Source organism: Cystoisospora suis (genome assembly GCF_002600585.1).
Source record: "Cystoisospora suis strain Wien I chromosome Unknown contig_1149, whole genome shotgun sequence".
NCBI classification, from domain to species: Eukaryota; Apicomplexa; class Conoidasida; order Eucoccidiorida; family Sarcocystidae; genus Cystoisospora; species Cystoisospora suis.
In genome coordinates, this window is record NW_027153950.1 from 8,668 (window position 1) to 22,497 (window position 13,830).

General features: G+C 54.5%; 1 protein-coding gene across 1 annotated transcript in view; it reads right to left on the reverse strand.

Annotated features, from left to right (window-relative positions):
• Positions 1-2,315: 2,315 nt before the first annotated feature.
• Positions 2,316-13,830, reverse strand: part of CSUI_002758 (dead-family helicase) — an 11,944-nt gene continuing 429 nt past the window's right edge. Inside the window, exons 2-16 of the mRNA XM_068062957.1 lie at positions 13,041-13,234; positions 12,462-12,547; positions 11,689-11,793; positions 10,918-10,986; positions 10,017-10,248; positions 9,121-9,292; positions 8,387-8,498; positions 7,552-7,671; positions 7,085-7,185; positions 5,787-5,875; positions 5,273-5,383; positions 4,370-4,467; positions 3,756-3,819; positions 3,009-3,132; positions 2,316-2,613 (exon numbers count right to left, since the gene is read on the reverse strand). Of these exons, the coding sequence (XP_067925068.1) occupies positions 2,420-2,613; positions 3,009-3,132; positions 3,756-3,819; positions 4,370-4,467; positions 5,273-5,383; positions 5,787-5,875; positions 7,085-7,185; positions 7,552-7,671; positions 8,387-8,498; positions 9,121-9,292; positions 10,017-10,248; positions 10,918-10,986; positions 11,689-11,793; positions 12,462-12,547; positions 13,041-13,234 (1,871 nt within the window). The 3' untranslated portion in view covers positions 2,316-2,419. The remainder of the gene's footprint in view (positions 2,614-3,008; positions 3,133-3,755; positions 3,820-4,369; positions 4,468-5,272; positions 5,384-5,786; positions 5,876-7,084; positions 7,186-7,551; positions 7,672-8,386; positions 8,499-9,120; positions 9,293-10,016; positions 10,249-10,917; positions 10,987-11,688; positions 11,794-12,461; positions 12,548-13,040; positions 13,235-13,830) is intronic.

The following is a 13,830-nucleotide window of genomic DNA, read 5'->3' on the forward strand; positions in this document are numbered from 1 at the left end:
TCGTGGCTTTGTATACGATAGGCGAACGGCAATGCCTCTTACGCGTCCTTCAAGACCGGGAAAGTGGTGGCTCTGGAAGGTCAATGAGGGCAGGAAAAGAGTGCTCTTCGCGATACCGTTGTACGGCAACGATACGAGCGTGCTCCTTTCCGTCCCCAGGAAGGGCAGACACCGGACAGGCGCGCGGCAGTAAGTCTTGTTCCCTTGTCTATATGGACAGTATGCTGTCATCCACGGTGTAGACTCCCGGAGAGACAAAAAAAAGGCCATGGCTCTTGAAAGCAAAGCAGATGCCTGGCTTTAGACGTTTCTACCCGCGCACGCCGGGCTCTGACATGGACAGCATCCTACTCTCCTTGCGACAGCTGCTGCTTGCCTCCAATGAAGGACCACCTTCCTTGTCGAAGGCGGCTCCTTGCTTGCTGCCCCCCGAGCTAGGCCTTCGGAAAATTGTGTGTACCAACGATGAAAACTCTTCGTTTCCGCCCGTGACGGGTCAGACGGCCTTGCGGCCCAGGACTTGAGGCGAGTGGCGCACAGGGGGAGGGCCTGACGAATTTGCGATGGGCCATCGCAGCTGCCTGCCGTTTATATACCAACAGGAGAGAGGTGCCTGTTCCCGTTCTTTCACGCTCTGCAGTTGTCACCGGCAGAGCTGAAGCACTGGATAGAGATCCATGCGGAGCACCGGTGTGGCTCGAGGCATGCAGCGTTCAGCCTGTGCTACCGCGTCACCGTCAGCCTGTCCCCTTTTCGAACGTGGGAGCCATGGCAAACAGGTGGCCGAACCTCGGATTCAATGCTACTAGCGAAGAACGCTGTTGGCAAGAACGCATGATCGCTTTGGCCCATGCAGTGAAACTCGCATGCGCAGTGCCCTGGACGGCGCCGCCGTGTTACAATGCAAGCTGGCACACCGAAACACACGACTAACCCTTAAGAAAGGCAACACCCGTTCAATCAATCTTCGGACTTCTCTAGTCCATCGCGATGTGTGAGTAGCCAACAAAGGGAGGAGTGTTACCTCCAGTACGTCCGTAATCTAAGCAGGGTCGACGTTACCTACTTACGTTCTAAACTCTTTACCCAAGGAGGCTGGGAGTGCGGGGGAGGGCAAGCAGCTTCCGTTAGGCTCTGCATGAAGAGGCCGCTGCGGGACTCAGCGTATATCTGAGAAGCCTTCGCCTCAGGTTAGCGCCGGTCGTAGCACACACCAGTATTGCAATGTCGGCCAGCCAACCGTCCAGTATAGCGGAAGTGCAGGCGTGAAACGGTGTCGCCAGTGGCGACCGGTACGGGCAAGTCCGCAGCTGTTGCCCGCGAAGCAGACGCGGGTAGCACGTTAGGTTGGCATCGGGGTATTGTCCTGTGCAGGAGAAGCTGCTCATCGCCAGCAGCCAACAATAGTATATCCTTCGTCAACGTCCACGCCGTTGCTGACACCACAGGAGAAGCGGACGGCATCTACCACACGCGCGGCGCTGCGCGGGTTTAATGTGATGCCGTTCGAGGTATGCACGAAGGTAGCGCCCTTTCAACTGTTGTGTTGATTTCCCCCAGCCCGCCTTATTTGTCAACACTTGAACCTTTCGCCTACTCCCTCTTTGCGGTTGCTCACTTTTCAGGCAGAAGCAAACCTACCAGTGGCTAAGCGGTGGCTACGGATGGCTCAAGCATATCAGATGCGCTACGCGGTCCAGCACCGACGACTGGGTCAATTGTGTCCCTGCTTTTTCTGAGAGGAGGTCTGGCTGGCATCGCTCTCCACGATTCGGCGGAAGGATTACAAGGTACGTGGGACCTTTTAGTATATTGAAAGCGTGGTCAATAAGGCCACAAAAATGCAAATCCCGCCGTCGTGGCTCATCCACCCCGTGTTTCCTGTTTCGCTCCTGAAACCGGTGACAGAGGGACCGCCTCATTCTCTCGTGATTCAAGACCGCAGCAGGATGAAGACGGATACCAAATCAAACGCACTCTAGGTCGCCGAGTAAGAGGAGGGTAACGGTGTTACCAAGAAATTTTCGGCGCGGGGTCTGGGGGTAAAATCGTCTCGTTCACTCTACTGTCGCTGGTTTCGTGGAAGGTGCACTCCTGGCTGGTAGCGCTATCCTTAGGCGTAGGTTTGGTACATCAGAACTTCCGCTGACTGCAGGGAGTGAACGCCTGTCTCAGCAACGGTTCAAAGAGAAGCGCGCCAGACGTGGTGCCGGTGTCTAAGAGTTGCCTTTCATTTTTCGAGAATGTTGCACACCACAGTGGCGGTGTGTCCCGCTTTCGTGAGCTGTCGACAGCGTCACCCCAGGGTGGCGGCGTGGGAGCATTTGGGAGAAAGCATCACACATAGTGGAAAACGCAGCACGGCAGGGTGGCTTCTTCCAGAGAACGCCTCTCCTATATGCATGCAAAAACGCCGAAATCAGTTGAACCAGATCGGTTTCACGAGATTCTTGTCACCTCCCTTGGCCTTTGATGCAGGATGGTGCATAAGGTCCAGGGGAACGATGTTGTTTGTGGAAACTAACAGCTGCTTGAGGTCATAGAATATACCGCAGTCGTCGTCTGTCACAAAAGACACTGCCAGCCCCTTCTTTCCGGCGCGACCCGTTCGTCCTGAGAGGAAGACATCACGCAACATATCGAAAGACAACAGTATCCGATTCAAACGAGAAGGAATCACCGACAATGACGACTGTGTGCCGGTCAGAGAGGCTCTCCGGTAGTCACTTCCTCCCACCGACGGTTTCTACATACACAGACAATCGATAATTTTGGGGACGTATTCCAGTAAATGCTCTCGCCGCGCCGAAGTGACGGTGAACAGGAGAGGCAACCACGACATTGTGAAGAACACTCAGTACCGTCTCGCGTAAATCGAGCGGCTGTTCCCCCTCGAGCAACCCCCTAAACAACCATGTGCCGCAGCACACGCAACCGCAGGTGCCGTGTCTCTGTCCCCAGACTGAAATCGAATACACGGCCGCTACTGCCGGCACCTTATGGCCTACCGATTCTGTGAGTGTACGCTTCAATATCCTTGGGCATGTCGAAATTGACGACAAGCTGCACGCCCTCCACGTCAATGCCACGTCCAGCAACATCTGTCGCGACTAGCACGTCATGACTTCCTTCCTGAAGTTTGAGCAAGACGGCATCCAACACGAAAACAGCGCGCAAACAATTATGGCTATCCAACAGGAGTGTTCTGCTGCAGGGCATTGGGCCTCTCGCGGAAGGTCGCATAAACTTCTTGTTAACCGCGGGCAGTGTACTCATACACCCCAGTCAGGGAGCCGACGGTGGACAGGCATGCCCTCGCCTCTCGCTAGGAACCACCCGAGAGAATCACTCAACGTGTCATAGGTCCGCACAGAAAGAGTGAGTAAACCGAAAAAACGTGGATGAATGCCTCGTGCCGCCACTGCTGAAAAAGAGCCAGACCCTGAGGAATACTGAAGTTATTCACGAGAAGAACAGAAGTTTCAGTACAGTCATGCCGGCCCCCGACGCCTCCCCGCAAACGGCCCGTGCTTCTGTTAGTCGCCGCCGTTTCCGAGTGATGATCAGCATCCCAAGGATAACCGCAGGCGTGGTCCACTTGCGACAGCGGCTGATATGGTAAACAAAAGCGGGTTCGATAGTTCCTCTACGCGACGCCTCTATACCTCTTTGTTGCTAAGAAGATATACTACCACTGACCCCAGTAGTCCGTCATATCAGTGCCTTCAGCGAAGGGGCGGCCCGTCGCAGCTCACCTTAAAAGATGACAGGGCAGCCTCGCGGTTCTCTTGCGCCTTTCCTCCATGTAAAGAACACGCACTGGTGAAAAACCGAACAAGCAGTCAAGACAGCATGAAGTTCAGAGGGCCGGACAGGGAGAATACAAAATTCCCCGGCCTTGATCCGTCGCAGAAGGACGCATGGTCGTTTTTCACTGCGGCCAGCGAGGGGACTGTGAAGGCGACGAGCTAACAGCAGGAAATCGGGTGTGCATGCAAACATGCAACCATGTTTAAAATGCCGTGTCAACTGTATGGAGCGTCGAGGCGGCGGCTCCAGCGCAGCGCAGCGTGTACTCACGTTGTGTCAACGCGAGTGCGCCAGGACGTCCTGCGAATTCTGGAAGCCTGTGCCCACTGACAAAAGCGCAGCCGAAGACAGCGAATCGCCCACGGCTCGCGCCCGTCTGCTACTCGGCGGGGAGGGAATATCGGTCAAGAAGACGATAGCGACTTCCACCGAAAAAATGCAAACCCCAGATTCTAAACAAGACACGTGAGGTCATATGTACCATTGTGTGCGAGCTCGGTATCGTCATACGGGGGGAGTCCCAGCACCCTTGCGTGGAAGCGGAGCTGCAGCGATTCACCTGTAGCCGAGTTTACTGAGCACCTTAGCAAGCGCATCAGCAGACTTCTTTTGGTTCACGAAAACCATCACTGGCGGCGTTGCCGTCTCCAGGAGCTCCTGCGCAACATAAAAAGGACTCGGTCCGGAAACCATACACTTGCGTTGAAACGGCAGGTAAGCTACCATCCAACAAATGAGCCAGCCTCATTCCCGCACACGCCGCCGCTCGCCACCTCGGGGCACCAAAGGGTCTGCGCAAGGCCATCCAAGTGATCAAGCAATGTCCTCCCTTGTCGCATTTAAAAGACTAGCCAGAACGGCAGGTTTCATGTAACAGTGCACGACGCACGTTGCAGCAGTTTGGTCGATGTGCCGAGCTCAGCGCAAAGCGAAATGGGGACTGGCGTACGCTGCGCAGGCTATCGGTGCAAAACGCACCGAGGGTGAGCGGCACTCCCGGAAGCACCGCCGAAAGCGCGATCTCACCAGTACGCCCGAACCACGTCTTGAATATGATACTAGCGGCTGACCGCACGTTGTCGCATGGCAAACCCTTCTCACTAAGACAAGCACAAATTTGCGGACGGACAGCAAGACCGCACTCCCCCGGGGGCGAGCAGCTTGGCACTTTCAAAAGGTACGTCGGCAACGAGAGAAATCCCTTAAGGCCTCCACTCCGAGGCCGGAGTTTTTTCACACTTTTGACGACAACCGCTGAGCCTTTTTGAGCGATGCTGTCCACACTGCCCGACCGAGACTGGCGGCAGCGGAGAGAAAGCGAAGCACTCGTACCCGAGAGTGAACGTCCTACTGATTGGATGCTGCAACCACGAGGCCAGCACGTGTTGAGTCACGAAGAAAAGGAGCCTCTGCGATGACTGTGTTGCAAGGATACAAGAATCAGGAGTCCGATGACACTTACCTGCAACCGCTGCTTCTTTCGAGCCTCAGGAACGAACTCGACAACCTGCTCGATCGAACGCTTTCCAGCGCCCGGGTCTCCGATGGAAATGTAGGAAGGCTGACGCAGATACTTCCTGAGAGGCAGCCGAATCACAATTTACACAACTCCGGAGAACTGAACCAGCCACCCCACGCCACAATTCTCTATGCTACGTCGGCAAGTGACTACTAACGCCTACTGGCCCTTCACGTTCACGTCTTCTTCGCTTTGGGGCACACCAGAGACGGGCGATGACGCCATAGTCCTCCACCAGTCACCCTCTACCGCTCCACGGCAAATCTGCCACTTTAGTTTCATGCAGCAAGTGCGCCGTACTGACGCTTATTGCATTCCGGTGTGCCCATTTGGACAATTGACCGACTGAGTCGTTTTTATATTATATATGAGCATTCGGAAGCAGCTCCCGCTCGTTCCCTGACAGCCGGGCGGTTCACCGTTATTGGCCCATAGCCAATGTATCACAGCGGCTCACCGGGCAAGACGCTCGACAGCGGGGGGCATCGTAGCACTGAACATTTGGGTGAGACGAAAAAGCCGGTGACCCGCTTTCGCTTGCATTTCCTGAAGGAAACAAAGCACTCGGAAGTTGAATGACTCCCACGAACTCTGAAGTGCCGTCGTCGAAACACGAAACCGCACAAGACTGCAAGAACGACTGCCTCACGTCCGGCGAATACCAACCCTCATCGTTCGGGTTGAATGAAACTACGATGAGCTGCACCCACTCTCCTATCGTGATGAGACGCTTTTCCTGAATCAAAAGGACGGTCATGGCGCCATGCGTCGGCACAGCCGGAAACTGGAGCAGTTCGCAGGCCGGCAGAGAGATCCTGACAGGGATGAATTGTGACGGCATCCCCGACTGCTGAAACTCCGTACAAAGCATTGACCTGTAATACTCTGGATGGAGAAACTCGTGTCATGTGAGGTACATGGTGGTGTCCCGGATGTGGCGTGCGTAAGAACCGCAACACTAGACTGACGAGTTACGCAGCTGCTCTTGTGACGATGCTTGCCTGCTGCAGAATGAGAGCCTCGTCGTTGCTCTTGAGATTTGTAGTTGGGATTTGATCCAAGATGAAGTTAACAATCTCCTCGAAACCCATATCGATCATGCGATCTAAACAGATAATTGCCGCAAGAAACCGGTAACATCCGTAGTTTCACTTAGAGTTTTGAGGACGTGACTGTTACGCTGTGTACACGACTAACAGACTGAGCAGGCGAAGCACATTTTTACTGGAGCTCGGAGACAGCAGAGTTTTCTAGACAAACCGCCGCCGTTAAAGGAAGGCAGGGGTCCCCAGCTTGGTCCCCAGAGCTTCTCTGGCCTCCACTGTTCACCCTCTGAACAAAAGATTTCCGCCGTAAGAGCCACGGCTGAGCTTCTGCTGTGACAGTGTCGCTCACTGCATGCAGCACGCCTGCACGCGGAAACAGAACGTACTGCATTGTCTGCCAAAAGACATCTGACACCCGTCTACACACGAGAGACTTCTTCAGTGGCGTCCCTCGGCCTTGGAAAGTAAAGAACCGCTCCTTCGGTACGCTGACTGCAATGCCGTCCCTCTGCATCAGCTGGCCTCTCCTGGTGCTTTACTGTACTTCCCGATTGTGCGGACTCTGTACGACTGGGACTCAGTGCATTCTCCAAACAGAATGAACTGCGTCACTAGGACGCCTTAGGTCCGCAGGACACCTGCCGCGGAACCTCCAGCCACGAGCGACTGACCAGAGCTCGGACACTGTCTGGCTTTTAACCATTCATACCTGCTTCATCGAGCACGACGTAGTTGCACTGGTTCAATACAGTGTAAGCCTTCTCAAGACAGTCCTTCACACGCCCAGGAGTCCCGATCACTATCTCCGCTCTGCAGAAAAGCAAACACCGAGACCGGACAGCAAGTGTTCAGATACCTCCGAAAGTGCTGGTGACAACTCTGGGCGAGAGCTGGACTCATTTAAGTCACCAGTTATCTGCGAGCGCAGGGACGTCTCCGGGCTGCGATGTCACTTCAGCGGGGCTTGGATCACAAGCGCACCCTGTACATACATACAACTGTCTGTCTTATTGATGGTCACCAGATCCTGTCGGTGTTCGGCGATTAGTTCTTAATGGGAAAAAGGTGGAAGTCTAGAGAAAGAAGTAAGCAGTACGGCTGAGGGACGTGTGCGAACAGAATGGTGAACGGCACACATAGATTCACCAGCCGTGAGCTGTAAGTGGTCTACCTTACCCCCTTCGCAGTTGAAATGCTTGTGTTTCCGCGCTTCGCCCACCTACGACCGCGACGGTACGGCACTTGCAAAACGACGCAAACTTTTGAGTTTCTTCGTCGATCTGTAGTGCTAGCTCTCTGTGCAGACACAGCCAGGCACGAGTCGTCGTCTGCAGCTCCCTCAACTCGGCTCCCGTGTTCTTCCAGAAAAAAGCACGAAGCCATACACAGGCCACGCTACGCGCAGAGCTCAGTCGATGGGCCGGATACTTCTTTCTGCCAATGTTGTCCGCTCAACAAGGTCAGAGACGCAGTAAGCGGGCGAGTCCGAGAATTCCTCTAAAAACCATTTTCTGCGGTGCCACGCTGTCCACGCTGAAACACTGCATACGGATACTAGAACCCGAATACCCTCAGGCGCCGCTCGCCACCGGCGAGAACTCCAGTCACCCGGAACAAACTGTGGCAACTCTCCAGAAAAGGGCGACGTCCTCTTCGGACCGACACGCCGGTAACGCAGTGGTGTACAGATCGGGCACAGCAGCACAAACGCAAATCAGACGGAAATGTCCCCTCTATATTTGAAGCGGGAAGCTGCGAGCAAAACTGCTAGAGAAAGCATTCATTAACGCGTGTTACTGCCAATATGGAACTCGTCGTTCCGTGGGCATCCTACAAAAAAGACTGTTAGCCAATCGTCCATTATTGCCGAAGCTGTGAAGGTGTTCATGAGAGCTACTGTCGGACGCCACTCAGAAGTCGTTTTAGTTCTTGAAATGGTATCACCTTTCCTGTCGGTACGCTGCCTACACGTCCTTTTATGCATTTGACCTCTTTCGTGGGGACATCTCACCGTGAAGGAGCAAGAATGAGAGCGTACGGGCCATCTTGTCCAGTCTCTTCATTCAGGGGGGGAAGGCCCTTGACGTATGTCAGCATTGGTAGCACGAAGGCCGCGGTTTTTCCTTGAAAAACATACAGATGGACAACACGGTTGCCGCACCTCCACCTGGCAGTAAGCTGAAGACCCGGGCCGAGCGAGCGACAACCGATGGACTCTAAGGCGGGGCAAAATTGCGCGAATTCCCTCCCCTTCTTTTGTGCTGCGGACGGTCTCTTAGCCAAGGAACCGCGGTACATGCCTTGAGCTCGGTGAAAGGGTGGCGCCTCATGCAGATGACAGAAGGGATTGACATGGCCCGCCAACACACCACGAGAGTGTCTGAGAGAAAGATTCACCACCGGCATGAGACCACGTACGCAGAGCCTCAGACGGCCACAAAAGAAACCCAGAGTCTACGATTATTCCTCCCCGCGCGCTGCCACCGGCAGGCAGAAAAGGCGTCAGCGGTTGTAGTCCTTCTTGCTGAAGCGCTAGAACCAGAGGCTCCCTTCTGAATGATTAGCTGACGTTGTCGTGATGCGAACCCGTTTCACCAGCGCATGCTCGTTCACAAGTAACCGACCCAAAAGGACGGTACTAGGCGCCCGCCGTCGCGAGCAAGTACAGTCGAGGGGCGCGCATGCTCACATATCGGCGAGAGTCGCCGGAAGGAACACGGCATCAAAAGCAGACATGCATATTACCCGAGCCAGTTTCAGCGATGCCAATGAGATCCCTTTGTTCAAGAGCAATTGGAATTGCCTGCATCTGAATAGGCGTGGGCCGTTCATAGTTTGCGCGCTTCACGGCCTCGATCAACTCCCACGGCAATGCACTCTCTGCCCAGGTTCGTATTGGAGGAGGCACTCGACCACCCTAAATCATCGGAGATACAGATAGACAAACACGCAGACAGCAAACTTGATTCAAACCGAATCCCACCCGCCAAAGACCACGAGAGTCTCTGTCAGCTCTCAAAACGACTCAACAACCGCGCGTGTACTTCAAAGTAGTCATTTCTGGTTACCGCAACAGCATCTCCACACCAGGGTTCCCCTCTCTACCTTTTACGAAACGAAATAATTTACTTGGGTTCAACAGCGCGACACCTTCGAAACATCCCACCTTCAGCAAAAACCGACACAGAGAGCCTCTTCACTCGCAGACACCATGTCACCCAAGCGGCTAATTAAGCTCTCTCGGTGGAAACTCCTGGGGAGCTGCTGGGCCCCTACGGGACTCGTGAATTGTCTGGATGGGGAAGGCGGAACCTCCACAATGGTGAGAAGATCGACACTCAGCAACGTAACTCAAGCCTGAAAGCCTGTCTTGCTCTCTTCTCTCACTTTGCAGGTGAAACCTACTGTTCTGTTGGTGACATTGCAACCAGTGGACACATCGGAGCGTTTTGCTTGGCAAAATCTCTGGAAAATCTGGTGCTGCCGTCAAAAACAATGCTATCAAACGCCGTGCTGCTGTAAGATGAACAGAAGACGTCAGCAGATCTACCCATACCTCGACATAGCAGAGCACCCGCATCAGAGACAAACAACACAACATAAACATGTCTTTCAGTCTACTCGTCCCCTGCTGTCTTTACTTTGATGTAAATTTCGAAATCCTCTCTAAAGATGCGCCAGTCCCTGTCCGTCATATCCTCGCGTTTCTTGGTAGTCCAATGTCCTCGGCTTTCTTCTTCTGCATCCTTCTCACGGGCCCGAGTCTTCTGGGCCTCCCGTGCAGCTCTCACCGCCTCAGTCGCGGCAGCGGCTGCAGCTGTTGCTGCTTCAGCAGCCCCTCTTGCGGCCTCCAGCCTTTGTTGTTCCTGGCGGCTTGTGACAAACGGAGAAATGGACAAGCAAGCACTGGGTCCAGTGGGTTACTAGCAGCCGTTCAGAACTGCTTCAGGGCTGTCCAGAAACCAAGGAAAAACTATAACCAGCGGCGAACCCCCGGTGCTCATGGGACCGAGTGAGAAGCTTGACAAGTAGAAGGCTGTCGGACGCGGTCGTTTGAAAGAGACTGACGAGACATCAAACACAGCGGTTGAGGTACTTGTGGCTACTGCAACCGCTGCGTCCGAGCGAGCTCTCGTGAAGCAAACTCCTGCAGAAAAAGACGCCCACTGACTTTGAGTTGGCCCTGCCTCCTCCTAATTATTCCTGGCTCGCAGGAACTCAAGGAAATATTCTTTTCGACCAGTTCATGAACACATGCAGTCGGTCTCTGGACGGACAACAGCCACGCAAACCTGAGAGTATCACCATCTAGTGCCCGACACAAACTGACCAAAGAGAAGAGGAAACGCCATCTTGTCCCGTTTCCCGTCCTGCTGACGCTTGTAAAGAAAAGAGCCCCTACAGATGCAAGCGAATACTGTTGCGGCCCCCCTGTCGCAGAAATGAACGATGAGAAAAATGGGAACCGCCGGCGGGACCCGGGCCGGATGGCCATAGACTGAACCAACTTTGTTGCCGGCCACTTTCCCGACGAAGACCTACCGCTTGACCAGCTCGTCGTAGAAGTTGTTGTGCTTCCGCTGCTCTCGAATATCCATGCCCGCTCGAAAGCTGAGGAACATGAGTGGCGTAGGTAAAGAAAAAGAAGCGCCTCATGTTTCCGTGAGACACAGGAAACCACAACTTTTGAACCCGCTACTCGAGCTGCCGACGATGTAAAGGGAGAGTGGGTACAAAGACCGTGGAGACCGAAAAACGGCCCAGGTGACACAAGCACCGAACCCCACACTGACGGCACAGTTACGTCACCGAGCCGGCAGAGAAACGAGGACGAGGGCGAACAAAAACGGGATTAAAGCACCTCCGTGGAAGTCGGGCTGCAGAGACAGCGACCTCTTAGAAGAGATTTCCTGGGCCGCTGAGTGGATTCTTGTCTCGAAAAGCGTGCAGAGCGGCCGAAGGGGGAAACGAAGAGCTAAGGGCACAACATGCAAGTGGGCCGCTGCTGATGAAAAAGCTGTGGGTGCCGCGGCACGGGAACAAACCCGATGAGGAAAGGGAGAAGTAGAACGAGCATCGACGGTGAGAAAGAACATCATCGTAGGAACCGACGAAGGGCAACCAGAGAGTCCCTATCTGCTACCAGTCGGGCAAAAGAATGCAGCCGACGCATTCGACCCTAGAGCAGGGCCGTGAAAATACAAACGCTAGAGGCTGGAGTTTATAGCTGGAACCCGCGCGCATCCGGTGACAAAGAGCGTCCCGGATTGCTGCATGTAACGAAGAAACATAAGCCTGAGAGAGTATGCTTACCCGCGGCCAAAGAGTAGCTGCGGCTCCATGCGCTCCTGGTACAGAGGGTTGTTGTCGCCCTTGCATGTGTCCTCGGAGTCGTTCCACTCAAAATTGAAGATGTTCCTGCAACCATGACACCACTCGTCGTCTGAATGACGCCGCCGAGAGCGCGGTATCCGAACGTGAACACGGGTACTTGGCCGCCCCCTCAGCCAGACACGAGCTGCCCACCAGGAGATAGGGTACCGTTGGAGCATACATAAGAATCTCAAGGCACTACACGTGCACAGCGACGCTCCTTACTTGCTACCCCACGACGCTCCGTCTTTCAGGTCTGCTCTTAGGCTCGGGGGTACCCAGCCTCGCTTATTCATTCGTTCGGACGGCTGTACGGTCTGAGTGCCGTGCTCTTACATGACTCATGATACACACACGCCCTACCATCTTCCACACGGCCTGAACCACCGTAAGAATCACGTGCGCGGGCTCCAGAGCGGTAGCTTGCTTTCGTCTATTTTCTCTCCAAGCCACCAGGAGGGAAAGAAGGAGCTCTCCGCACGAAACAGGAGATAAGCGAAGCTCGCGAGTGCACGGATCCGAAAACCCGTCCATAGAGACAGGCCCGAATGAGCGATGCGTACTGACCCCACACCCTGTTTTACAGCTTCTTGTTTCAGTACTCACAAAGGACATTCGTCGTAGAGCTTTTCGTCTGTTTGGCGAAGCTCGGATCGCCGAAGCGCCGCAAGGACCACCACCAGTTACTGAGGCTACTGGGACTTGTGACGTACCGGAACTTTTCCGAGGGCTTTTGAATTTTCTTTTTTTCGGTCCGCATACCCAGGTAGTGATTCCGGATCTGCTCAAGTTCTCGCTCCTGGAAAACACACAAGAATTCATTCTACACTGAGACTACAAAGACGACAGGGTCTCAGAGGGAGCCACAATCCGTCTTTCCGTTGCCGTTGCCCTTTCACGGATCAACATATCAGAAGTGTGGACAGAAGTGCTGCGCTTCTGCCGCCCTCTACGCATGCTGAGTCGCACGACCACAGGGGAGTAGAAGCGAGAGGAACCGAAAACACCGCACCGTTCTAGCAGTCAGTCAAATCAGATGCGTACCGGTTAGGAAGTCTCCCGCAACCCCGAGCAGAGTTCATCTCGGATGTGTCACTCTCGCACCCAGGGTAGTCGAACGGGATACGCTAGCCTTGAAACTTCTACGTCATGGTGTCCATAGTTATTGACATACCCGCGTCCCCTTCCCCCGAAAGAGCAGAAGTACCAGGGATTCGAGCGGGCACTACAACTCTCTCACTACCTGACTAAATATTCACAGGAGGAGCGCGTGAACCCAAGATAGTCCCCACCTGCTGTTTGGTCCTGAGTTCCTGTTCAGGCAGATTGAGTAACTTCAAGTCAGCCAGCGTACTACCCCCGTCCTTGTTACCGCTGCCCGACATACGCCCTTCTGCTTGTTTCTTTGCTCTGTCCTCGTCTGCTTTGTTCCGTGTTTCCTCAGGCTTTGATGAAGCCGTATCGCCACGTGCTTCACGGAGCCTCCCTGTGCGGAAACCAGTCGACAGCATCCGAGCATCCAACACTCTACTTCTCGCCACCAGACCGTGTGCTCAAGCACACTTCTCCTTTTACATCGACTGTTCACGTGGAACCGTATTCCACGTCCGAAGACGGCCACAAGCAGTATACTGTGCTGCCGGAGTAGCGTCTCCCCCCCCCTCCTCCGCCCCACTGGAATTTTCCCGGAACTCTCTCGAAGGAACGACCCATGAAGTTCGTTTCCTGGTGACCATGTGGTGGGACGGCGAATCGTGCCCAGCAAAGTCTCGCGAAACGGCGCGCGGGGTCCTTCTCCTCGCACCGGACAAACACGGCGCACGCCACGCACGTTGTGCCTAAGGGTGGTCCGGTCGGGAAAGAAGGATTTCACCACTTCTGACTTCACGCATGCAAACGCTCTTGCATAAGGGCAGTGACAACGCCACAACGTCTACTTGGCAAGCAAGGTACAAACCAGCCAACGGCAGCGGTCCTGGGTTCAGCCGGGGCACAAGAAACTGTACTGTGAAACGCGTCGCTCTCCTACAAGTGCCGAGAACCAAGTAAACATCTATTAGAAACCGAAGTACAGTGCGCGCG